General features: G+C 41.2%; 1 protein-coding gene across 5 annotated transcripts in view; it reads left to right on the top strand.

Annotated features, from left to right (window-relative positions):
* Positions 1-27695, top strand: part of SMG6 (SMG6 nonsense mediated mRNA decay factor) — a 200976-nt gene that overhangs the window by 7214 nt on the left and 166067 nt on the right. For all 5 annotated transcript variants that reach the window (XM_070774295.1, XM_019980893.2, XM_070774296.1 and 2 more), the window contains exons 5-8: positions 1462-1568; positions 1802-1880; positions 10029-10139; positions 10520-10732. In XM_070774295.1, coding sequence (XP_070630396.1) covers positions 1462-1568; positions 1802-1880; positions 10029-10139; positions 10520-10732 — 510 coding nt within the window. The remainder of the gene's footprint in view (positions 1-1461; positions 1569-1801; positions 1881-10028; positions 10140-10519; positions 10733-27695) is intronic.

Raw genomic sequence — 27695 nt, 5'->3', positions numbered from 1 at the left:
TAGGCACACGTAATTCAGCCTGGAACAAGAACGCTGTGGTCCCAACTCTCAGAGTTTAGTTTGATTAGGGATGAGTACAGGTGTTGGATTAGTAACTGCAGGTGTAGTGACTTCTGCAAAGGGTGTTGTGGGGCTGTGGTATAGGTGTAAAGGGGCCTAGCGGATCATAGAGGCCCGAGGAAGTCATGGTTAAGCTAAGGCTGAAGACCCAAGATATTAGCCAGGTGAAGTGTTTGTTGCTCAGTCTTGTCCGACTCTTTGCAACCCCATGGACTGTAGCCCACCAGGCTCCTCTGCCCATGGAAATTCTCCAGGCAAGAATGCTAGAGTGGGTAGCCATTCCCTTCTCCAAGGAATCTTCCCAACCCAGGGATTGAACCCCACATCTCCTGCATTGGCAGGCTGATTCTTTACTGCTGAGCCACCAGGGAAGCTCCTAACAGTATGTTGTAACAGCATATACATGTTATGAAGTGATGTTCCTTAAGAAGGCTTTTTTGTTGAGCTCATGTCTTAGGGTAGTTAAAGTTTTACTCTTGTCTTCTCATTGAGGGACAGATGCCAAGCCCATCAGTGAGAAAACATACATGTAGTATTCCCAGTCCTGGATGTTGTGGGTGTTTGGTAAAGGATTGTAACTTACTGTTTTAGAGAATTATTGCTGCTGCTACTAAGTCGCTTCAGTCATGTCTCACTCTGTGCAACCCCATAGACGGCAGCCCACCAGGCTCCGCCGTCCCTGGGATTCTCCAGGCAAGAGCACTGGAGTGGGTTGCCACTGCCCTCTCCATTGTGTGAAAGTGAAAAGTGAAAGTGAAGTCGCTCAGTCGCATCCGACTCCTAGCGACCCCATGGACTGCAGCCTACCAGGCTCCTCCATCCATGGGATTTTCCAGACAAGAATACTGGAGTGGCTTGCCATTGCCTTCTCCGTAGGGAATTATTATTGTCCTGCAAAGGAGATGGAGTACAGTAACACAATACAGTTGTATTGTTTGAGGAGAGAAAGATGATGGAAGGATGGAAAGGAAAGAACAAACAACAGTTTTAATACTCTATTTGTATATCACTGTGCATGGCTTGTGGAATCACAGTTCCCCAACCAGGGATCATACCCAGGCCCACAGCAGTGAACCTGCTAAGTCTTAATCACTGGACTGCCAGGGAAATCCCTGTATATCACTTTATAATTCATAAAGTATTCTTACACATTTTCCCTCCAGTTTCCCTGTGAGATAGGTATTTTTATATTCCGATGGAGAAGCTGAGTCCCAGAGACTTAGTTGAGGTTACCCAGCTACTACAAAGACAGGCAGAATGTTTTTCCATTTGACTGGACTTTGTTGAGGATTGCTGGTCCCTTATTAATGTTGCTCTGTGATTTTGACCCTCTCCCTGTCCTTTGGGGTTGAAGTTAGAGTTTCTTGGGTAGATGCTACTAACTGGTCGTTTCTCCTGAAGGTAAAATATGCCTTGATCAGTGCCCAGCGATGTATGATTTGCCAAGGAGATATTGCCAGGTATCGGGAGCAAGCCAACGACACGGCAAATTATGGGAAGGCACGCAGGTACTGTTGCCTCTTGTTCGTTACTCCTCTTCCCCTGTGTGGCTTTAACCTAGGCCCTGTTGAGAGCAGTGGCCCACCTGAGCTGCGTCCTGTACATACGTCCTACCGGTGCTCCCATAGGCCTCATGCTTTACCACTCGAGGGTTACAGCTTAAGTAGTAAGGGCTATCAGCTGATAAATTGGGAAAGTGTTAATACAGAAATATTTTTTAAAAATTGTTTTTCTGTTCTAGCTGGTACCTGAAGGCCCAGCATATTGCTCCGAAGAATGGGCGCCCTTATAACCAGTTGGCTCTGCTGGCTGTGTATACGGTAAGAAATTTTGGATGGGGCAGTATTTTGCAGGCAGTATGTAAGATATATGGATTTTGATAGCATCAAGTCCTGGAACTAGAACTCATCTGAACACCCAACCCAAAGTATACCCCCTTCTGTCTGCCATCCTCACACTCCTTTTGTTAACTGTTGCTTTCAGAGGTAAGCTGTGAGGGACTTTTCACTTCAGTTGAATCCACTTTCACTACACGTAAGTTCCCAGGGGAATGCTTATGTGGCAGCCAAACATTACTCGCTGTTTTTGACCAAGGTTTCTGCTCTGAATCTTGTCTTGTTTCCCTTCCCTAGGTTGAACTAGGTTACTCATCTCTAGAAGGAAAGGAAGGCTCCCTGTATGTCTCCCCTTTAAAGTCCTCAACTAAGTATACCCTTCCTTCCTTTTCCCGGATCATCACCTTATTCATCTGAGCTGATTTTCACCTTAGGAGTCTTTTTAGCAGAAGCACAGTAAATGCCAAATCGTACCTGTCTGATCTTGCTGAACTCCTCTAAATGTGGCTCTCACAGTGAGCCTTGGGATCTGACAGAGCCCCTAGTAAGGAAACTGACTTCAAGGGGGAGGGGCCAATTGCAGGTACCAAAGGTTTAAATACAAGGGGCAGTTAACGTGTTCATTGGCAGGGAGAGTTTTCTTAACGCTGTAAAATTCATTGCCCACATAAACAGCGTTTGAATTGATATTTTTATCCTTTATTCCACACACACACAAAAATTCCTAACACTTTAATTATGGATTGACATTGTTAATAAGGAATGGGGTTTAAGGATACACTTTTTGCGGAATCTATGAATTTCTCTCTCTCTGCTTTCTACCTCTGTCTTATTCTCTTTTAGATATGTGTTGAGATTTTTTTCTCCCCTCTTTGTGGCTTTTTCTCTCCCCTTTAGTCTTATTTGTTAACTAGAAAATATAAAAAAAAAAATTTCCCCTCAATGGCTTTAAAAAAATTGTGATGAAATTCATGTGAGAAAATTAACCATTAATTACGGTCTGTACCTAGGAGTGAGATTGCTGGGTCAAATGGTAATGCTGTGTTTCCCTTTTTGAGAATCTGCCAAGCTGTTTCTTATAGTGATTGCAGCATTTTATATTTCTGCCAGCGGTATAGGGGAGTTCCAGTTTCTTCATGTTCTTGCTGATGTTTATTACTTTTCATTGCTTAGAGTTTGACCAACCTCGTGGGTATGAAGTGATATCTCATTGTGGTTCCCTCCTCCCTACCTGGGGACTGTTTTTTGTTCTTCTTTAGTATATTTTTTAAATTTTTTGGTCAGTTTTAGGTTTACAGAAAAATTGAGCAGAAAGTACAGAGAGTTCCTGTATACTTCTTCAACTCCCAGTTTTCCCTATTATTTACATCTTTCATTAGTATAGTACATTAGGTATAGTTAGTGAGCCAGTACAGGTACATTTATTAATACTAAAGTCCACAGCTTACACTTGGGTTCACTTTTATTCTTGTACACTCTGTGAGTTTGAACAAATATATCCATGTGTCCACCATTACAGGATCACAGAATGTTTTCAGTGCCCTAAAAATAATAACCCTGTGCTTCGCCATTCACCCCTTTATCCTTCTTCCCTCCCCCAGGCCTCTGTCAATCACTGATATTTTTTACTATCTCTCTAGTTTTGACTTTTCCAGAATGTCATATAGTTGGAACCATCCTGTATGTAGCCTTTTCATGTTGGCTTCTTTCATTTAGCACTTAGAGGTATTTTTGTGACTTGATAGCTCTTTTTGTTTATTGATGAGTAGTATTCCAGTGTATTGATGTACCACAGTTTATCCATTCCCCTATTGAAGGACATCTTGGTTATTTCCAGGTTGGAAATATCCTTGGACTATCAAATGCTAGAAACATTTGTGTGCACGTTTTTTTGTGGACGTAAGTTCTCAACTCATTTGGATAGCTACTTAGGAGTGTGATTGCTGGGTTGTATGGTTAGGGCATATATAGATTTGGAAGAACCTGTCAAACTGTCTTCCAAAGTGGCTGTACCATTTGGTGTTCCCACCTATTGCTGTGCATCCTTTTAAGCATTTGGTCTTGTCAGTGTTCTTGATTTTGCTCTTTCTAATAGGTTTGCAGAATCCTATTTGTGTTAGGCTTTGTTTTAACTTACAGTTCCCTAATGACAGATGATGTACAGCATCTTTTCATATGCTTGTTTGCTTTCTGTGTATTTTTGGTGAGATGTCTGTTTAGATCTTTTGCCCATTCTTAAATTGGATTGTTTTCTTATTGTTGGCTTTTTTTTTTTTTAATATTTGGCTGTGCTGAGTCTTAGTTGTGGTATGTAGAGTCTTCAATCTTCCTTGTGGCATTCAGAATATTTTAGTTGTGGCCTGTGGGATCTAGTTCCCTGGCCAGGAATCGAACCTAAGCTCCCCTGCATTGGAAGCATGGCATCTTAGCCACTGGACCACCAGGGAAGTCCCTGTTGTTGAGTTTTTAGAGCTCGTCTATTTTGGATACCAGTCCTTTATCAGATATGTGTTTTACAAATATTTTCTCTCAATCTGTAGTTTTTATCTTCTTAGTGTTTCTCACAGAGCAGAAGTTTTTAAAATCAATGAAATCTAAGAACTTCATCAACTTTTTTTTTTTATGGATTGTGCTTTCAGTGTTGTATCTGAGAAGGCATGGCTAAACACATGTTACCTAGATTTTCTTCTCTGTTATCTCCTAGGAGTTGTAGAGTTTTACATTTTGCACATAAGTCTGTAGTCCATTTAGAGTTAATTTCTGTGAAAGGTGTAATGTCTATGTGTAGATTCATGGTTTTGCATGTGGGTGTCCAGTTGTTTTCAACACTATTTGCTGAAAAGACTCTGCTTTCTCCTTTAAACTGCCTTTGCTCCTTTGTCAGAAATCAACTGACTGTATTTGTGAAGGTGTGTTTCTGGGTTCTGTATTCTGTTTCATTGATCTACTTGTTTATTCTCTGGCCAGTTCCACACTGTCTTGATTACTATAGCTAGCTTTATAGCAAATCTGGAAGTCAGGTAGTATCAGTATTGTGTAGGCTATCCTGGATTTTTTTTTTTTTGCCTTTTCACGTAAACTTTATAATCAGTTTGTGTGAAGTGGTAGCTCACATTTGATTTGCACTTCCCTAATGTTTAATGATATTTAGCATCTTAGTAAAGTAATGCTTAAAATTCTCCAAGCCAGGCTTCAGCAATATGTGAACCGTGAACTTCCTAATGTTTAAGCTGGTTTTAGAAAAGACAGAGGAAGCAGAGATCAAATTGCCAACATCCGCTGGATCATCGAAAAAGCAAGAGAGTTCCAGAAAAACATGTATTTCTGCTTTATTGACTATGCCAAAGCCTTTGACTGTGTGGATCACAATAAACTGTGGAAAATTCTTCAAGAGATGGGAATACCAGACCACTTGATCTGCCTCTTGAGAAATTTGTATGCAGGTCAGGAAGCAACAGTTAGAACTGGACATGGAACAACAGACAGGTTCCAAATAGGAAAAGGAGTACATCGAGGCTTTATATTGTCACCCTGTTTATTTAACTTCTATGCAGAGTACATCATGAGAAACGCTGGACTGGAAGAAACACAAACTGGAATCAAGATTGCCGGGAGAAATATCAATAACCTCAGATATGCAGATGACACCACCCTTATGGCAGAAAGTGAAGAGGAACTAAAAAGCCTCTTGATGAAGGTGAAAGTCGAGAGTGAAAAAGTTGGCTTAAAGATCCACATTCAGAAAACGAAGATCATGGCATCCGGTCCCATCACTTCATGGCAAATAGATGGGGAAACAGTGGAAATAGTGTCAGACTTTATTTTTCTGGGCTCCAAAATCACTGCAGATGGTGACTGCAGCCATGAAATTAAAAGACGCTTACTCCTTGGAAGGAAAGTTATGACCAACCTAGATAGCATATTGAAAAGCAGAGACATTACTTTGCCAACAAAAGTCTGTTTAGTCAAGGTTATGGTTTTTCCAGTGGTCATGTATGGATGTGAGAGTTGGACTGTGAAGAAGGCTTAGCGCCAAAGAATTGATGCTTTTGAACTGTGGTGTTGGAGAAGACTCTTGAGAGTCCCTTGGACTGCAAGGAGATCCAGCCAGTCCATTCTGAAGGAGATCAGCCCTGGGATTTCTTTGGAAGGAATGATGCTAAAGCTGAAACTCCAATACTTTGGCCACCTCATGCGAAGAGTTGACTCATTGGAAAAGACTCTGATGGTGGGAGGGATTGGGGGCAGGAGGAGAAGGGGACGACAGAGGATGAGATGGCTGGATGGCATCACTGACTCGATGGACATGAGTCTGAGTGAACTCTGGGAGTTGGTGATGGACAGGGAAGCCTGGCGTGCTGCGGTTCATGGGGTCGCAGAGTTGGACATGACTGAGCGACTGATCTGATCTGATCTGATCATATGCTTATTAGTCTGTTCAAGTCCTTTACCCATTTTTTTAAAATCAATAAAATAAAAAAAATTCTTTTAACTTATTTAGTTTTTAATTGAAGGATAATTGCTTTACAGAGTTTTGTTAACTGTCAAACCTCAGCGAAAATTTTAACTGTGATCACACAGAAAGCAAAATTTGCCGTCTTTAAAAGCATACTGTTTCAGTAGTGTTGAGTACATTGCCGTTGTTGTGCAGATTAATCTCCAGAACTCTTTTCATCTTACAGAACTGAAACTCTCTACCCATTAAACAGCAACTCTCTGTTCTCCCCTCCCTCTGGCCATTGGTAACCACCTTTCTTCTTTCTGTCTCTGAATTTGTGTACTCTAGTTACCGAATATACATGGAATCAAAAAGTATCTGTCTTTTTGTGACCGGCTTATTTCCCTTAGCATTAAATCCTCAAGGTTCATCCATGTTACAGCTCATGTCAGTTTTCACCTTAAGGCTGAGTGATATTCAGTTGTGTATATATCATATGTTGTTTTTCATTTCATTTCTCAATGGACATGTCTACCTTTGACCATTGTGAGTAATACCACTACGAATATGAGTGTACAAATACCTCTTTAAGACCCTGCTTTCGATTCTTTTGGGCATATACTCAGAAGTGGAGTTGTTGGATCATGTGGTAATCGGGCAATAGCATTTTCAGTTTTCTGAAGAATCACCATACCAACAGCTGTACCACTTTATAGTCCCACAAGGATGCCAGTTTATCTGTGTCCTTGCTAAAGCACACTATTTTTTGTTGTGTGTGTGTGTTTTTGAATAGTAGCCAACCTAATTGCTTTCAAAGCTGTATGGCATTGTGGTTTTGACTTGCATTTCCCTAATGAGTACTGGTTTTTTTATGTTCTTGTTGGCCATCTGTGTATCTTCTTTGGAGAAAAGTCTGTTCAAATCCTTTGCATATTTTTAAACTGAGTTGTCTCTTTGATTGTTGAGATGTAGCAATTCTTTACGTAGTTTGACCTTAATCAGATACATGATTTATAAATATTTTCTCCCATTTTACGGGTTGTCTTCTCACTCTCTTGATAGTGCCCTTTCGACAAAGTTTTTAATTTTGATAAAGTGTGGTTTATCTATTTTTACTTTTGTTGCTTGTGGTTTGATGTCATAGCTAAGAAACGCTTAACCAAATTAAAAGTTAAGGTTTCTTATTTATTTAAGCGAAAATGCAGAAATCTTTTTTTTTTATAGTTTTAATTCCTCTGTTTAGGTCACTGATCCATTTTTGGTTAATTTATGGTGTGAAGTAAGGGTCTAATTTATTCTTTTGCATGTGGCAATCTAATTCCCTTAGCATCATTTGTTGAAATTATTCTTTCCCCATTAAATAGTCTTAATACTTTTATTTTATTTATTTTTTTTTATAGAAATAGATGTAATATTTTATTTTATTTTATTTTTTTCTCTAATTTTATTTTATTTTTAAACTTTACATAATTGTATTAGTTTTGCCAAATATCAAAATGAATCCACCACAGGTATACATGTGTTCCCCATCCCGAACCCTCCTCCCTCCTCCCTCCCCATACCATCCCTCTGGGCCGTCCCAGTGCACTTTTAAAAGTCAGTTAATGTATGATAAATTTACTCCTGGACTCTGAATTCTCTCTCTTGTGCGAATACTATGTTGTTTTAATTACTGTAGCTTTGTGGTAAGTTTTTAGATTGGGGTATGTGAGTCTTCCGACTTTGTTCTTTTTCAGCATTGTTTGGTGGTCTGGGGTTTTTTGGAAAGCCATATAGATTTTAGGATCAGCTTTTTCTTTTCTGCCAAAAGAGTCACTGTGATTTTGATGAGGATGCATTGACTCTTTAGAGGGCTTTTGGTCTATTTATATCCTTACAACACTAAGTCTTTTGCTGCAAAAACATAGGATATTTTCCGTTTATTTAGGTCTTCTTTGATTTCTTTCAGAAATGTTTTGTCATTTTCAGTTTAAAAGTTTTGCGTTTCCTTGGTTAAATTTATTCCTAAGGTATAAATAAGGTATGTTGTTATTTTTGATGCTATTATGAATTACTTCCTAATTTCTTTTTCAGATTGTCTATTACTAATATACATAAATACAACTGATTTTTGAGTATTAATCTTGTGTCTTCCCTCAGTGGTTTGTTGCCACACAAATTAAATTGTTATGTGTTTTTTTCATGGATCTCTGACCTAGGTTAGTACTCTTTGCAAGTTCTTTTCTTCTGTCCCTCTTTTTCTTTCTCTGTCTTAACCCAATTAATTGTCTTTTAACATCACTTTCTCAACTTTTCTGTAACTTTTCCTTCAGTGGATCCCAAGTATTTGCTGAGAACATGCTGTGCAGGTTTTGCTAGGTAATTTGATACGGTTTCTGTCCTGAAAAAAAACCATTGAGAAGACAAGTGTGTACAGACAACAGTACAAGTTGCACTTGATAGCATATGATGCAACTGATTGTTGGAAATATAATTTTCTATGCCACTAAGAAGGAAAAATGTGAGCTAAAGTAAGATGATGGTAGATATTGATTGTGAGTTGTATCTTGATTTCAGAGATGTTAAAATATGAAAAAAATCATTGTGGGACTGATCAATTACTGTAAAATCACGGGAGTGGCATAATTAGAATAACATTAAAGATAGCTTTCATTTAACTGACTGAAACCATGTATCAGATATTCTGTTAAACGAACAATTATGCGAATTTTATTCTTTTCAGGAGCCATATATGTTGGTGAATATCTTCATTTTACAGATAAGGAAATTTTTCTAGGTTGACTTTCTTAGGCTTATACCGAATTGGTGGCAGGACCAAATTCACACTCAGGCAGTCGAGCTTAGAATGTGTATCTTTAACCATGTTAGATGATTGCAAGGGGGCACTTTTAAAGAGTAAGTAAGTGCTGGGGAGAGAAGGAAATAGTAGTCTAGGTACATTTCGAGACAGGGAAAGGGTAAAGATGTATATGATAGGTAGAAAGGCTTTTGATTTTCTTTCCTTCTAACCCTCTCCCTTTGATTTCCTTATTAATTGGTTGTAGAACTGGACTTGAAGTGTTTATTTGCTGAATGCATTGAGCCATAGTTTCCTTTCCTCAGTAGAGTCAGTACCTTGTAGTGCAAACATGAACTTAGGAGCCAGGGAGGCCTTGGTTCAAATACTAGCTTCTCAGAGGTTTGGCTTTGAGACCTTATTGGCCAAGTTATATAATAATCTTCCTGAACTCCTGTCTCCTCATCGTTAAAATGGAAATAATAATGTCTACGGGGCAGTTTCCTTGGGTTTGGAAATACTGTTTCTGAAGTGCTCATCATTTGCCTCACAGTTACGCTTAATCAGTGATATTGCCATTGTTATTTATAATTTAAATATGATAGTAATTAGTACATGCTGACCATTTTCTTTCTCTGAAGAGAAAATGTAATTGCTTTCATATTTTGTAAGGCTTTTTATTCTTTTCCCCTGCTTTTGAGTGTGTGGCTTTAAGAGTAGCTCACATTGTAGACATAGTCCTGGGTGAGAAGAGAGCTCTGTTGTCATCACCGTGGCTTCTTCTATGGATAGCTTTCTCATTTTCTTGTTGGAATTCCTCACAGCTTGGGAGGGATGGTAGGGTTTCCTGGGTTGGCTGACTCAGGCTGGAGTCTGGAAGAGAACTGGTTGACTCAGTGTCTCTGACCTCTTTCTGCAGAGGAGGAAGCTGGATGCTGTCTATTATTATATGCGCAGTTTAGCTGCCAGCAACCCTATCCTGACTGCCAAGGAGAGTCTCATGAGCTTGTTTGAAGAGACCAAACGGAAGGTGAGTAGGGATGCAGGCAAAATCATTTCTTCCTAGAAGAATGCATTTCTGTTACTGTCTCTGTGTCCTTTAGGAAATGACTCATAGTGTCCTCAAGGGGTGCCGTTGGTCTGTGCCATAGAGTCAGTCTCTGTGCAGAGCCAAACTCATCTTTAGGAGAGCACTCCACGAGGGCCTTTGGGTGTACGTGTTCCACAGCATATGGTTTACAGAATAAGTAGCTTTTATGAGACAAAACAGATGATACTCTGTACTTTGGAACTATGGCTAAGTCTTTACTTTTTACAGTTCTTAGCGAACAAGCTCAGGTGAGATGAGCACTTCTCTTTATTGGTTGAATACCAGGAGAGTCTGAGCTTACATGTTTGTATGTCATACAGGCGGAACAGATGGAAAAGAAGCAACACGAAGAATTGGAGCTGAGCCCTGACCAGTGGCGGAAAGGGAAGAAATCCACTTTCCGACATGTAGGAGATGACACCACTCGCCTGGAGATCTGGATTCATCCATCCCATCCCCGGTCCTCCCAGGGCACCGAGTCTGGGAAGGATTCTGAGCAGGAGAATGGGCTGGGCAGCCTAAGCCCCAGTGATGTAAGTTCCTGGGAGCGATGTCATGAGCACGACTAGCTGAGTAGGCGTGAGAGCCTGGTGCATGGCGCCATGGAGCACTGCGCAGACGTTTCCCATTCATCTCAGGGAGTCAGACCACTTCAGGCTCCCTGATGCTCTATACATGTCCTCCACCTACATTTCCTTTATCTTTACTATGCGCTTCCCTCTTTCACCACTGTGTGGCACTACAGAATTTAGTAAAAGCTTTTCTAGATGAAGATGAATTTAGAATTAAAAGTTTTTTGCTGCCCTGGGTTCGTAGTCATCAGTATGATGCTTTAGGATTCTGGGTGGGATATTTGAAACTAGGGAGAGGACACAGTAATTGGAAAATTGCAGATGGCGGGTTTATCGTGCCCTGAGAGCAAAACTTATACAGTGAATGGCGAGATGAGCTGGGACCAGGTCTTGAAAGGTCATACAATAAGTAGTTTGACCTTTTACCCAGAAAGTCATAGGGAGCCATTGAGTGCTTTAAATAGGGAAATGTCAGGTGTGCATTTTAGAAATAGAACTCTGGATGTTTTGTGGAAAGTTTGGAGAAGAGTAAGACTAGAAATAAGGAGAGTAGAAGGGTGCAACAGTAATCCAAGTGAGATGTGAGAAGGAACTGAACCAGGAAATGGCTTTGGAGATGGGGAAAAGTGAACAGAGTATATTAATGAGGTTGAATCCAAAGGGCTTAATTGGGCATGGGAGCTGAGAGAAGTAGCACTTAGGTTTCTGACTTGAGAACTGGGTGAACTGGTCCATTCCCTGAGATAGAGAATAAAGGTGGAATTGGTTTTAAGAAAAATACGATGAGTTTAGTTTTGGACATGTTGGAATTTCTGTAGGACATTGACGTGCAGATACTTAGAGACTATCAAATATCTGAAACTCGAGAGTGATTTGGGCCAGAGGTGAAGATACTTGAAGGCATCCTCTTATAGATGATACTAAAGTCATGAGAGAGAGTTGATTCAGCTACTCAAGGAAGGGACATAATGATAAATAGGTTGAAGACCTATGAAAGAAAGGAGGTAAATGGCAGGAAAATGTCCTTGCAAATGATGAGAAAGGAGTAGGATCCAGAGCACAGGTGAGGGGGATAGCGGAAAAAAAAGATGAGAGATCCGTCTTTCTTGTGCTTGAGGGAAAAGAGGAATGGATAACTGGGGGTGCAGGTAAGATCGTGAGTATTGTAGGAGGAAGGTGAAGGATGGCCTTTTCACGTTGTCTGTTTCCTCTTTGAAGTTGGAGGGTTGGCTGTCTGCTAAGAATGAGTCAAAGGTGGTGGGATAGGAGGACTCATCCTTCAGGGTTTAATTTAGAATTCCCTTTATCTTCCTCTGTCTTTGGTCTTCAGCTCTTTTCTTGATGACTTGGGAAGAAGTCATTGCTTATAAACGAAACTACCAGCTTCCTGTGTGCCATGGTGTGCATGGGGCCCCAGGACGTGAGGGTGCTTCAGAGGGGTTGCTACTGTGGCAGAATCCTCACTGCTGCCGCTTCTAGTTTGGATGGTACCACCTCAGACCAGAAGTCTACTTGAATGGGAGACAAACTGTTCTATGGGATTAGCTCCACTGTGTGTCTTTAAAATGAAAGCAACAATGACAGTTTGAGAAAGTATTTTATGGCATTTTTTAGGGAGTATCCCTCATTAAAGTTATAATTAATGTTTTATAGATCTCTGTCTTCCATTAGGGGTTTTATTTATTTTTTTAAGTAGTATGTTTGTAAGTTTGTATTTTTATTCTTTTTTTATTAAATTATTATTATTTTTTAATTGTATAGTTAACTTACAATGCCGTATTTGTTTTTGGTGTACAGCAGAGTGATTTGGTTATATGTTTTTTTATATATATATATATATATATATTCTTTTTCATATTCTTTTCCATTATGGTTTCTTATAGGATATTGAATGTAGTTCCCTGTGTTATATAGTTAGATCTTGTTATTTGTCCATTCTATAAGCATTTGATTGTGCTACCTCTAAACTCTGAATCCATCCCTCCCTTACGCCATTCCTCCCTTGGCAACCACAACTCTGTTCTCTATGTCCGTGAGTTTGTTTCTGTTTCGTAGTTAAGTTCATTTGTGTCGTATTTTAGATTCCACATGTGCGTGATATCACATGTTGTTTGTCTCTCTCTCTGACTCACCTCACTTAGTATGATGAGTTCTGGGTCCATCCATGTTGCTGCAGTGGCATTATTTCATTCCTTTTCATGGCTGGGTGCTGTTCCCTCACACGCACACACGCTCACATCTTCTTTATCCATTCATCTGTCAGCGGACTTTTAGGTTGTTTCCATGTCTTGCTGTTGTAAACAGGGCTGCTGTGAACATTGGGTCGCGTCTATCTTTTCAGATTAGAGTTTGTCTGGATATGTGCCCAGGAATGGGATTGCTGGATCATATGGCATGTGTTTTTACGTGCATCTAAGAGAGGCATTTTCAGCTACACGTTGGAGCCATTACATTTTATTATATTTAGTACATTTTTAATTATGCAAGTAATATATTAATGTATTTTTAGTAAAAATTTCAAATAATTACATATATATGCAGAGTAAAATTTGGTAATTTGTTTTCTGAACTGTTGGTGAAGCTCTTTGTATGTTTTCAGCCTCTGCATCATCCTGGAGTAATCATTTCCCTTAATTTCTTTTAAAGTTACATCTTTGGGTTTGGACTCTTAGTTCTGTAATACCAGCACAGGAGGAAGAAGCCTACAGTTTCATAGCTCTCTGTCCAGCTAGGAAACCACACTGCCTTTTTTGACTGTTTTCTCAGGCCCAGGTCATCTTCCCATATCCTTTTCTTTGATACAGCGGGCCTCAAGAACTCAGTTCACTCTCTGTTCCCCAGAACAGGAACATACATTGGATGAGAAGTGAAAGTTTATTCACAGACATTTGAGTAATTAGGCTTTGGAAATGCAGAGATGAAAATAACCAAAGATGATTTCTAGCCTTAAGGAGCACTCTGTCATGTGGGGAAGATAGAAACATAAATATTTGATTATATTATAATGCGGTGTGCTGTGATAAAGGCAAGCATGAGAGGCTATGGGAACAGGAATTAAAGGCACGTAAGGGGTACGGTTAAGGAAGGCTAGACTGAGGAGGCAATTTGCAGCTGAAGGATGATGTCAGGGCATTTCTACTCTTGAGGCATGAAGGCTTAGGGAGCTGCAAGTCATTCAGTGTGGCTGGAGGCTAGAATGTGAGCAGTGCTCTTGCTGGAGATGTGAGTCATCCTTTACCCCTTCTTTTTCAGTTAATACCAAGGGCTATTACTGTGCCTCCTAAACATAATTTTAATCCATCTACTTTTCTCTATTTCTACTACCACTGTCCTGGTCTAAGCTGTCATTCATCATTTCAGTAATCCACAGATTATTGAAAGCTCTTAATGGTCTTCCCACATTTATTCCTGGTCCTCCTTAGGCCTTTCTTTTTAGATAGTAACCCAAATGAGCTTCCAGGTACACATTTCTGATCATGCCACTTCCCTCTTTGACAGTCTTCAGTTGTTTCTCTTTGCTCTTACAATCAGGTCCAAACTCCTTAAAATAGTTTACTGGGCCCTGCAAGATTGGCCTCTGCTACTTCTAACCTTATCTTTTACCTCTCCACTGCCCCCACCCCCGACTTTGTTCTTGTCCTTTGGCTATACTGGCTCCTTCCTTGAAGGGCCCAGCTTCTTCTCTGGCCCTTGGCTATGACACATTGTCTTTGCATCTCTGCCCTTGGCTATGACACATTGTCTTTGCCTGCAGTTCTGCTCTCTCTTAATCAGCTCCACTCTGACTCATCCTTAAATTCTCAGAGTAAATATCACTTCCCTTTTCCAGGGAAGCTTTTCCTGATCCCTGAGCCTGGCTGTTTCCGCTTTGTAATGCCATGTTTCTAATTAAGTAATTATTTATTTATTTTTGGCTCTGCTGGGTCTTTGCTGCTGTGCAGGCTTTTCTCTGCCGAAAGTGGTGGCTACTCTGTAGTTGCGCTGTGCAGGCTTCTCATTGAGGTGGCTTCTTTTGTTGTGGAGCACAGGCTTTAGGGCATGTGGGCTCAGTGATTTCAGCTCCCATGCTCTAGAGCATAGGCTCAGTAGTTGTGGACCATAGGCTAAGTTGGCTCCTTGACCTGTGGGATCTTCCCGGACCAGGGATTGAACCCATGTTTCTTGCATTGGCAAGCAGATTCTTTACCACTGAGCCACCAGGGAAGCCCTAATTAAGTAATTTTAGATGCAGTTTTTCTCTTGTTGGTTGAAGTCTCTGTTGTTAGATTCAAGCCTTTGTGAAAGTGGGGTCCATATTTGGTTGTTCATTGCCTTATCCCCAGTGCTTGCGTATAGAAGATTCTAAATAAATCTTAGTTGAGCATATAAAGGAGGGGAGGAAAAGTGAGGGATGAAACTGTAGAATTAGGAAGGGCCAGGTTCTTCATAAATATTGAGGAGTTTGAGTATCTAATATTAAGGACTTTAAGCAGGGGAATCACATAATCAGATTATATAATGATCACTCTTTTCAACACTTTTAATGTTGAAACATATTTTTTTTAATTTGTTTTTTGTTAATTTTTTTCTTTGTTTTTTAAAGGAAAAGTTGTTTTTTTTTTTTCTTTTTTAATTGCAGAGATAACACCAATTCACTGAATCTAAGTCAAACAAAAACAAAGTTGAAAATGAGATTCACTTGTTTTCTTGCCTTCAGAGGCACCACTATTAACTAATTGGAAGTTCTTTCAGACATTTTTCTAAATTTTTACAGGTGTGTGTGTATGTATACATACGTGCCTACAGACACATGCAATGTATTTTTAAGCAAAAATGGGTTTATACTATATATAAACAGCATACAGTTTGTTTTTCTGAATTATCCACTGGACATACATATAGTCACTTCTGCTATAAGGTAATACATGCGTTCCTAAAAATCACTGTGCTATGCAAAATTGCACGATAAAAACCACAGAGCTGACGGGGAAAATGGGGTTAGGAGAATAACACTCAAAAGCTTCCTCAGTGACATAGTTCAAAAAAGAGATAAGAACCTAAGAAAACAGTTGTTGTGTTTTCTCCATGTTCATTGGTTAAGGAGTATGTACATACTATCTTGAAAAAGACATAAAGTTTACTTGTAGAAGTGGGTTTGGAAGCATTGCCGCTTGTGAGTTCTTGTGAAATGACAGAAGGAGAGTCACTTGAAATTGGACCTGCAGGTAGAACGCCAGATGGGCTTAGGCGTGGCTCACAATGCAAGCGCACGTGGTGAACTGCAGGAGCTGGTGAATGCTTGGGGGGTGTGTGTGTTTTGTGTATTCCTGTGCAGCTCCGTTCAGCTGGGTGGAGTTTTCTGTGTTTACCTGTTGTTTCTCCTGAACAAAACAAAAGTTTGTGTTAGACTCACATTGTTCCCTAATAGGTTGATCATGATGGAACACATTTATGTCTTCAAAATAAGGGTTACAGCAGAACTGTGTTTCCACTTGCCCAAGAATATCTTTTTTTAGTACGTCCTTAGTATGGCTGTATGATATTTTATTATAAACGTGTATGCCATGTATTTATCTGTGTAATTTAAATATTTGCTTGTGTTTTACTTGCTTATTCACTTCAGTTGTCCTTTTTGAGTGATTAGCTTTGACAGAAGTTGCTCCTTTGACAACTCCTGGAGAGTTTCTAGCACAGACTTCTACAGTTGCTACAACTGAGATCCATGAATAAGAAACAGAAAATTTGGCTTCAAGTGGTTGTTAGTAATGATAGTCAGCTCCAAACTAGTTTGTTCTCTCTCTGCCAAGCGTGAGCTTTGGCTTTCTTTCTGAGTGGCTGCAGGAGGTTAGCTTGTGGGTTGTTGGTTTTCAGCCTTGAGATGTGGTTTGGGTTAAACATGCAACCTGGGGAGGGACTGCCAGCCCCAGCTGTAAGTGGCATCCTCTGAAACTATTGCGCCTCACATTTAAACTGTCTCCCTGCCAGCTAGGCCACTCCCAGTTCAGTGTCACTAGGGTTCCAAGCATTCTTTATTTACTGAATATGCCTTCTGCTGTGTCTCAGCTCCCTTTGAAAATCAGGAAAGTGTCCTATTTAGCAAATGAGTTGTCGCTGAGCGTGCGTTAATCTAAGGATATTAAATGATGGCATCAGAAATAATGTTCATACTGAAAGGTGAGAGTCTGTTGGAAATGCTGAGGATTTTCTGAGACCTGATTGCTCTGTTATCAACATCTCGAATGCAGTGTAGCATGTGTCCATCTGCTGGTAAAGAATGAGCAGATGATAGTGAGAGCTGTTCGTTAGATGTTTGTCTCTCAGACTTCAGTGAGTTCTGTTGTGGCATGATTTGGTTTGCCATGCTCAGCATTTTCCTCAACCCATTGTGATTGTTGTATGTATAACACCCTCGGTGCTGTATGTAGAAACATGTCTTTAGACAAGGTAAATGTCATTGTATATTTGGCCAAGCTCTCGCCAGACCTTCTCTTTGGCTCCTCTGAAATATTTTTGGAGGGTCAGACTAGACTGAATCTCAGTAGCTACTAATACTTGTCATTAGGCCTTTCCTTATTTGAATCTTATTATTTCACCCACCAAATTATATTGTTTGCCTTGGTCTTTTTTTTTTTTTTGCTCCTCATCCTTCTGTCACATTCCATTATTTTATTTCTTTGCATAGTATCTTTTTTTTTCCCCAGGATTTATTCAGATCTGGAATTTAATGCAGTTACCCCTGAATTTTTAGAGCTGAAGACTAAATTCTGGGTCTAGTGCTTAACCAGACTGGTTAACCTGTACTGTTGTGCCAGTTTTGTGCTAAGATCATAAAGATAAGTGCAACATTGTTATTTCCTCAAAGTGTTTAGAGCCTAGTTCATGGGTCAGCCAGCTTTTTTTTATGAAAGGCCAGATAGTAAATGTTTTGGATTTTGTAGGCCATATGGCCTCTGTCATTACTCAGTTTTGCTGTTTTGGTGCCAAGGTAGCCACAGACAAAATGTAAATGAATGAGCATGGCTGTGTTGCAGTAAAACTATTTACCAAGACAGGTGGCAGGCTAGCTTTGGCCTGCGGGCCTAGTTTGCCAGCCTCTGGGTGAATGGGAGGAATGGCTCCATAAAGAGAATGTTTCCGTCAACAGTTGATTATTGTTGTTTGTGGTAGTTATGTTCTGTGAAGTCAGCCTAGACATTGACTGAGCAGGTACTGAACGCTCTTAAGGGAAATTCAGGGTTAGGTTCCTATGAGCCTCTGGTTACAAGATTTTCATCTACTGATCAGTACACGTCTATGTTTCAGTTTAAAGACACCTTATTTAATATATTGTTGGTTCATTAACATTGAATTCATAACCAACAGCACCCATCATGCCCAAGCAAACTTACCTAGCACATGTATTTTCTCCTTAAGGCACATCACAGCCTTCTTGTGTTTAGGAATATTAGCATTTCAGCACTGTGCTTGGGGACCATTTTAATCAGTGCATAAAAATGTGGAAAATGTGGCACTAAACAGGCCACAGAAAGGACACTTGTTTCAAGTGTGAGAGAATCACCTTGCTCAGTCTCAGCGGGGAATGTGCTTATCAGGTGACTCAAGTTTTTTTGCTGCTCTGTGCATGTTCACAAATGACTGTGAAAGCACCGTGACTATTGATTTCGGTGCTACTAATAAGTTTTAGTGAGTCTGTGAATTCACAAATGCAAAATCCACAGATATGAGGACCGCCTATCGTAGTGTCGTGAGGGAGTATGTCTTGGGTGCCGTGGAAGCACAGAGAAGGGCATAGTCCAGTCCAAGTGGAGGCATGGGTTGTGGTGGGGAAAGGAAGGGCCAATTCAGAAGGATTCCAAGAAAAGTTAACTAAGGAGAGTGAAAGAGAATGTTCCGAGTAGGAGGAACAGCCTGAGCAGAAACAGAGGCTATGGACACAGCAGAGGGTTTGCAGGGTATCTGAATCTGTGATAATTTGGAGGAGGATGTGAGAAAGCTGGAGTGGTAGAAAGACTGAACCTTCCACAAGAACCATTCTCTGGTTTGGTGCTGTAGGTATACATGGGCGTGGTGGTCAGGAGGTTGGTCTCATAACATCCTTCTGGATTCTGGAAATAACATTTTGTTTCTGGAATTTCGCATTGTTTCCTTGTCGTGTCTGCACTGCTAATTCAACAAAAGCAGTACCATTCCATTCATTAAGTTTGGTAGGGTGAAAGTTGACTGAATTTTTTTGCCCCGCAGTTTGCTGATTAAAAGGACTACTCTTTTAGATTGTGTTTTAGGCGAACTAATGAACGTGGAGAAGGTACTAGTGTCTCTTGTGTCTTGGTGGTTGGAGGAAATTGCTAATGGCTTCAATTAAGAAGGGCAAAGTTTTTTTCCATACTTATATTTTTATGGCTTTTAAAAGTTCACAAAGCCAACACATGTTTATTGTAAAAAGTTTGAACATGCCAATAAACACTATGTTTTATCACCTAGAGGTAACTATTATTAACATTTTAGGGTATGCTCTTCCTGGCATTTAGATCAGAAACGTCTCATGCTCATTATGCTGGAAAATCAGAAGAGAAAAATCCGTGCCTAATTTTTAACCTAGAGTCTGGTTGGGAAAGTGGTATTTTAATTTCTTAGGTCAACAGAGTTATCCATATCTTGGTCTTCATCAAAGTAGCGCAGTTAGAGAGACAACTGTAATGTCCTCTCTCGTGCATAAAGAGAAGCTTCTCAAGCCACATGAAGAAGGAAGAGTTCAAGAAAGGTTAGGCATCTAAAAGGACTGATTATTGCTTTTGGAAGATTGAGTCTAAAAGGATACATTTCATGGGGAAGCATCTTGAGTGAGGAATAAATTGGGGCATAAAGGATTAAAGTGAGGCTCCCTGGGCTTATAAAATTTATGACCTTGTTTGGAAAGCTGGATTCTTGTTGGGGAAATTTCTAGGCAGTTATGTTGGGGTTGGTTTCTAGGTGGGTGGGAAAAGGGATTGGAAGATCTAGTAAAGGAGTGGTTGCCTTTTTAGATATTTTAATTAAGACATATTTTTGAATGGGGTAATATAGTTTGTATGTCTATATATAAAACATAAATTCTATATATATATAAGAGGGATTCCTGAGTGGCTCAGTGGTAAAGAATCCTCCTGCCAATGTAAGAATCACAGGAGACACGGGTTTGACCCCTGGGTCAGGAAGATCCTCTGGAGGAGGAAACAGCAACCCACTCTAGTATTCTTGCCTGGAAAATCCCATGGACAGAGGAGCCTGGCAGGCTACAGTCCATGGGATCGCAAAGAGTCAGACACAACTGAGCGACTGAGCATGCAGGTATTTATCAGGTAGATATGTGATCGTCCGTTAGTGGTATGTCATACATACTGTTATTCATCTTTGCTTTTTTTTTTTTTTAATATCACTATTGGACTTGGGAGTTAAGAGATCTTTCCATGAGTGATAGCCTGCAAGTCCATTATATCTCTTTAGGATTTGGTAGCTTGTTAGCTTTCGTTAGTTTTGTTCAGCATCTTACATGTCAGAGGCAGGACAGTGCAGAGGTTAACAGCTTGGGTTTGGGGAAGTCCTCAGTTAAGTCCTAGCTTTATCAGTTATTAGCTGTGAGACTCTGGGCATGTTCTTTAATCTGACTGTGCTTCGGTTTCCTCATTTGTAAGGGGTGATAACGGTAGACTAAATGAGATAATGCACGTAGAGCAGTGAGTGGCACATTGTAACTTCTCGTACAGTGGTAGTACTTGTTACTGACGTGTTTTTGTTATAATGCTCTTTTAAGCTATTAGGTTTGATTTTGCATTTTTCAGTTTCTAACCAAAGTGAACCATAAGGCTTGATAATTCACAAACTGACTGTCTAAATGCAGACTGTTCATTTGATCTGAGGAGTTCTATTTAATTATGAAAAATTTCAGACACACACAAGAAAATAGCATAACGAACCCTCATACCTGTCACCCATATTTTCTACATTTGTTCTGGCTTCTTCTCCGGTCATTCCCTGCTGAAGTATTTTAAAGCAAATCCTAGATATCACATCACTGCATCCGTACATATTCCACTTCCCTACATGCCTTTAAAAAAAATAACGGACGTTTTCTTAAGTATCACAGGGCCATTCCCATGCCTTTCCTTGGTGTCATTCAACATCTGATCTATAATTTCATTTCCCAATTTATCTATCAAATGTCTTCTTATAGTTGATTTGTTCAACTCAAGATCTATATTATGTTGTCTCCTAAGTCTCTCTTAATTAAGACCAGCTCTGCCTTCCCTTTTAAACATTTTCTTCATGTCACTTGCTGCTTAAAGAAGCAGGTCAGTTGTCCTGTGGCATTTCCACATTTCTGGATTTGTCTCTGTTTCCTCATGGTATCATCTAACCTCTTCCTCTATCCCCATATAACTCTAAATGAGAGTCAACACAAAAGCATGGTGTGACACTTTGAGCCTTTTTGGCAAGAGTACTTCACTGGTGGGACTGTGTGCCTCATTCTGTACTGTGTCAGGAGGTGTCTGATTAGTTCAATAACCAGAGTTCAGGTACAAATAGATTTTGTTGGTTTTATTTTAAAATTGCAATAAGTTGCCAGCTAATTCTCAAAAAAAATAAATCAAGATCTGGCAACAACTCGCCAGAGCTGAGCGGCCTGCTCTCCCTTAGTTTGTCACTAGCCCGTCCCCTCCTGTGCTCACGTGTTGCTTGCTTACACCGCCCACTTTGCCAGTGCAGGCATTTGATTTGTGATCCATGCTCCACAAGGGCCACCAAAGTAAGACATTACAGTCCAGGTTTTTTAGGACCTGTTTAGGTTGTTTCTCAGAGATTCCGTTTAGGATTGCCAGGCGCATCCAGCCAGGCCTGACTTGGGCACAAGGGAAGTGCCTTCGTCGTTGGGCCACAGGTGTTTTGCTGGGGACGCTGTCACTGGTGCTGACCCATGACCCACTTAGCAGTGCATCCTGCTGCCTGCTGGCTTGCCATTTGTCTGCTGCCCAGTGGTGAGCCTGGGGAGTCCAAAGGTATCACTTCTGTTTCCTAGTGAAATTTGTGCCTGTGGGAATTGAGGCCTACCTGCAGAGCTCTGGGACAGAGCTCTTTCCTCAACATCCTGTTGCAGCCAAGCTTGGTGAAAAGTGAGAAGTTACACTGCCTAAGCGTGTGAACTGAAAAGTTTTAGGCTGGTTTTTGTGAAGTCTGAATGCCACCCACCAAACCAGATGGTTAGAATAAGCTTTTCTGATCTCAGGTAGTTTTCCCCTTGCCCAGGACTTTGAGTAACAATCTGAAATTTCTGGCAGAGTGAGAACCTTGTTTGCCAAGGTTTTGGACTCATCTGCCTAGAATTTTGTGTGCTGCCCCTGCCTGCATCTCCTGTGTCCATGTTTCCCTGGTGGTTTTTCCTTCGAGACTATGTGATAAGTTCCTTCAAGGCTCTGTGATAAGTTGATGGTTTCCTTTCTGACTCTGAATATATGGCTCTACAAGGCTGGAAGTTATATGAGGTATATGTTTTTTTTTTTCTTGCCTTTAATCAAGAGTCCACAATGTGAACATTGGCCGACAAAGGAGCACAGCTTCACTGTGAGAAACCCAGGCCAGGTGGCCTGGTAGCACAGAGGTCTCATGTGCTCAACTTGTTTGATTTGCTTGAAGGCTTTTTTTTTTAAGTATGCTATGCAGGTGGCATTTTCTTCAGACCCATCCTTTGTCTTGCTTTTCAGTGCCCCTTGCATAGCTTGTGCACCTGAGCTGCTGCTGTTGCTGCCACCGCTGTGCAGAAGAAGGCTGTGATGTGTGGGTGGTACACGTCTAATGCCTCCACCTTCTCCTTACCCCCTGGCCCCCCACCCATGAACACAGCTATAGATGAGAGAGCATGGTTAGAAGGCAGGCTGCCTTGCCTTGTGTTGGAGTGAGTTCCAGTTCCTAGGGTTGAATCATGATCCTTCAGGTTGGCATTTGTAATGCTAGTGCCACTATGAAGTCAGAATAGCTTTTGACCTGATTTCCTCTGGGTAGCGCAAGCATTGATTTAATTTACAATAATAGAGAAGAGTTCAGTCTCTATGCTGGTAGGTAAATGTTTTGTCCTTGGTAACTCAGTTATTTCATTGCCCCATAATTATATCATCACAGCAGAGAATGTTGGCTTAATTTTTTTGCCTCATACATACAGAGATTTTATATCTGTAAGGTGGACACCGTGTATGTTTTCAGGCTTGCTGTGGGTATTAGCCTCATGTCGTTGATGTGGTCCTTGCCTTTTGTAAAGTAGTTTGCAGTGTGTACCCCATGTCATTCTCCTCCACCCTGGCAACTATTTGAAAATATTTTTCTGTGAACTGAGATTTGACAGCGTGTGGTGACGGTCATCCGAGTCTCTTTCTGCAGGACAAGGCTACAGCCTTGCTCTTTTTCTCATGCCATAAGAAAGTTATCTCACGACGATAACTTGGTGAGATAATTGTCAAAGAAAAGCAGAACCGGGACTGGGTTTTTTTGGATCTTGATCCTATGAGTGTGTGGTGAGGAACATCCCTACCAGGCGAGGACTGACCCGCCTGCCTGGATCACTGCTGGACTCTCAGGCCGACGTCTGTCTTTGTCTCTTTGTGGTTGGCCGTGAGTGGAAGTTTCTCAAAGTACATTGGCCCTACCTGCAAACCCTAATGCCTCACATGACCTCGGTCACCAAACCACTTCAGGGCTTTATTTTTATCCCAGCCGTTTCGTTTCAAGATGTGAGGTTGGTTTCTTTCCTCTAGCAGAGCACAGTTCTCTAGGGGGACGAAGCAGAGTGCCAGGGTGCAGTTGAGGCTGGTTAGACACCAAAACCACACTCTTCGTCTTTCAGGGCTTGAGACGTGACATAAGCCATGCTGCAAACACCAGCTTCCACATGGTGAAGAAACCTGGTCAGAAACTCGCTTCATTTAGTGTTTGTGTTTATTTAATTTATGTCTTTAGACAAGTACAGTGAGGAAGAGGTGGACCTGCCTCATTCTGCTTCAGCCAGAAATCTAATTCTAAGAATGGACACTGGCTTAAAATCCAGTATTTCCCAGCTTAAGGTTTTTCGTCTTCCCCAGGGGCGTTGATGAGAACTCTCACAACTCACCAGGTCTCAGGAAACCGGATTACCAACATATCCTGTTCGCGTGCTTGTGTGTATTCTGTGTTACCCACAGGCCACTTTCCACCCCACGTGACCTTTAGTTACCATCCGGAAAGTCAGGACCCAGATACCAGTCAGATTTTCCAGGCTTTGGTTTGGTTTAGACATTTTAGAAAATGTTAACAGTAGTAATTTTACAGAGACTTTCTCGCGTGGCACGCATAGTGAATGGGAATTTAGACATCCTGAAGGGAGGAAGAAAGGCTGCCCCTGTGCTCTTTTCAGTAACATGTTTGAAAATGTGAACATTCACAAGAAAACTTGCTACTGAAATGCACAGGGACGGAGAAGAGAACTATCTGATTGGTTAGAAGTCGAGTCCATGCCCCAGTTCTTAGGTTTCAAGACTAAATTCTGAAGTTCTTGTTGCCTTCTTTATAAACTTGTAATGCTTATTATTGGAGTTGCTGATAACACACTGCATTGAATATTATTTTAGTCAGCATCTCTCTATGTAAATAGACTGTAATAAGTCAGATCATCAAGACTGCCGTGGCCTGCAGGCTGTACTGTGCAGTCCTAAGCTCAGTCGTGTCCGACTCTTGGCAGCCCCGGGAACTGTAGCCCGCCAGGCACCTCTGTCCATGGGATTCTCCAGGGAGAATACTGGAGTGGGTTACCATGTGCTCCTCCAGGGGATCTTCCCAATCCAAGGATCGAACCCAGGTCTCTCCCGCCTTGCAGGCAGATTCTTTACCATCTGAGCCACCAGGGAAGCCCTAAGAACTACTTTATTACCTTCTTATGTAAGGAGTTGTTTAAAAAGAAGAACATGTGACAGAGAGATGAACGTGGCCCACAAGGCCTAAACTGTTCAGTGCCTGACCCCTGTACCAACTAAAGGTTGGCCCACCACTGTTCCAGAAGCTGGACGGGTGAAGGCAGGTAACCCAGACGTCCTTTAGGACATGGATTCTCAACGGAGGTGTTTCTGCCTTTTGGAAACACAGTTCACTTTTCGGGTCTGTCACCATGGCATGTTTTGGCAACCCACTCCAGTGTTCTTGCCTGGAGAATCCCAGGGACGGGGGAGCCTGGTGGGCTGCCGTCTGTGGGGTTGCACAGAGTCAGACACGACTGAAGCGACTTAGCAGCAGCAGCAGCAGCACCATGGGATGTTTAGCATTCCTGGCCTGTCCACTAGATGCCAGTGTCTGGCCTCCACTTTTCCAAGTATCCCCTGGGAGGGGTGGAAGTATTTTGGTTTCGAACCACTGATTTAGCACCTACTGAGATTAGAAAAACACCTTGTTAAGGTTTCTTCCTTCATTTCCTCTCAGTCAGAGAAACAGACTTGGCATTTGGTCCTTCACGGCATAGGGATCAACCACAGTGAGGGAATTCCAGTCACTGGCGGAATAAGGAGAATTTTCAGTGTAGAATAAAAAGGTTGTAACGAAGCCATTTAATGAGTGTGTTTGTTGCTTGTTCACCCTTCAAGATACTCATTCAAGTTGGCGTATGATTTGTGAAAGGTTTGTTTTGATGTTGGCCATCCCTTAAAAAGCATGTTCCTCTCTACGTGAGAGGAAGAGTAGCCATCTTTGACCTTAACGTCCAGATGATTTTGAGATCTGTGGGAATCTGTACGGTGTACTTGAGAGACTTGTTCAAAGCCAATGTAAAGACGTAGTTTTGGCATCTCCTGAATAACCTGATATCCAGACTTAAGCCAGAACTCTGGGGTTAGAGAATTTTCCAGCCTGGGAGAGCCGACTGAGAAAAGTCCTCCTCTGGCTGCTCCCCAAGTTAGACAAGGGAGCAATCAGCTGCTGATTTCCAGCCAACTGGAATGTATGTGCGGGTGTGCTATAAATCGTCCCCTAGGATCCAGCTCCTAGCCTGCGAAGAAATTCTCATTCCAAGTGAGAATGAGACCCTTCCCCTGCACCCACGTTCAAGCTGCAGCTGCTATAGGAAGGAATGGAGGAGTGAGACGATGTTACTAGTAGTGAGTGGGAGCGGCTCACTTTCTATCTAGCATTCTGTCTGGGGTGGAGGGAGAGACTGCACTGGCCTTTTTGTTTTCTCCGTGTTGCCTTTCTCACCAGTTTCCTATGTTTCTTTAAGTTTCTGACTGTGCTCGTGGAGAGATGTATCTGCAGTCCTGTGATTTGCCTTCCCTCTCCACTCTTTAAGGTCCCAGGATTTCATCTGTCTGCTCTTTTTTTGCTGCCTTGGGTGTGATGTTTGGGCTAAGGTAGAGAATGTGAAATAGCTGTCTTCTTGGCGTGTGATCTTACCCCAGTCGGCAGACTCTTTGTTTGGCTCCAGGGGGAAACTTGGGTATTTCCCCTCCTGAAAGTGTTTCCCTTTACTCATAAATATTTAATATTGAAGTTGCTGCTCAGTTTTATTTTCCCAAGTATTGGTATTTAGGCTCTCTAGACCAGAAGGAACTTAAAATACGATCGAGATGCTTTCTGATGCTCGAGTCCCTGTAAAAATCTATTTACCACACAGTTTTTTTATTAAGAGTTTCAGTGATTTTTCCAGTTGTTTTATTTTCTCTCTCTACTGATTCAAGGTTTATTGAGAGTCTGCTCTGGGAATCATGAGGCGTCTCTCCTCCTGTTGCTCTTCACATGTCATTCTTCACATGTCATTCAGGCCCAGAACGTGCACCCGGGTGGCGTGTTGGGCCCTGGTAGCATTGCTCTGACTGAATTGTACTTTGGTGTAAAGTCATCATTCCGTTCAATTCAGTCGCTCAGTCGTGTCCAACTCTTTGTGACCCCATGGACTGACGGCAGCACACCAGGCCTCCCTGTCCATCACCAACTCTCGGAGTTTATTCAAACTCACATCCATCAAGTCGGTGGTTCCATCCAATCAACTCATCCTCTGTCGTCCCCTTCTCCTCCTGTCTTTAATCTTTCCCAGCATCAGCGTCTTTTCCAGTGACTCAGTTCTTCATATCAGGTGGCCAAAGTATTGGAGTTTCAGCTTCAGCATCAGTCCTTCCAATGAATATTCAGGACTGATTTCCTTTAGGATGGACTGGTTGAACAGTATGAACAGTAAGATCATCAGCCTATATTAAAACAATAAAGAGGTCTAGGGAATTATTGCTGTTTGCATTACCAGGTCTCGTGGAAACTGCGGGAGAAGTTTTTGCTTTTAGTATCAGAGATAGTTATGTGGTGGGTTTTTGGTATTTTGTTTTTAACCTCATGCACATTTACTAATTTGTTAATTCAGAATAATTCTGTAATTATTCCAGAGGTTAGAACTGAACTTGTAACTGGCTTTATAAGTGTCAAGAGTTTCTGGCATGGTTTTTTTGTCATGTCCTTACTACTCCTGACCTCTAATCTTTTATCTCTCTGGCTCCTCTGTTTTCTTTTTTAATTTTATCTTGCAGTACAGTATATACCTTTATACGTGGCCCTAAATAACTTGCTTCTCAGTTTTATATGGGCATTTTTCTCTTTTCTCTTGCTTGTTCAGTTGTGAAGCCTTTTTCTCAGGTCAGCTAATCATCTCTGAGCGGATCAGGATTTTTCCTGTCCCCATTCAGGTCATTTCCATAAATACTTAGTGAATATTTTTGTATGTTGCTCATTGTTCTAGGCACTGCACCTAGAAAGGAAAATGATAAATAGTAGTCCTTCCTTCAAAGATACAGTATAGTAAGAAAAATGGATATGTAAATAAATACTTACAACAAAATGTTGTGTGTGAATAGAAGTATGTACACCATGTAGAGGCAGTGCAGAGGGAAAGAAATTAACTCATGGTGAGCAGGGAAGGCTA

The sequence above is a fragment of the Bos indicus genome, chromosome 19 (assembly GCF_029378745.1).
Source record: "Bos indicus isolate NIAB-ARS_2022 breed Sahiwal x Tharparkar chromosome 19, NIAB-ARS_B.indTharparkar_mat_pri_1.0, whole genome shotgun sequence".
Classification (NCBI taxonomy): domain Eukaryota; kingdom Metazoa; phylum Chordata; class Mammalia; order Artiodactyla; family Bovidae; genus Bos; species Bos indicus.
Note: the sequence above shows the minus strand (reverse complement) of the source record. Positions and strands in the feature narration are given on the sequence as shown.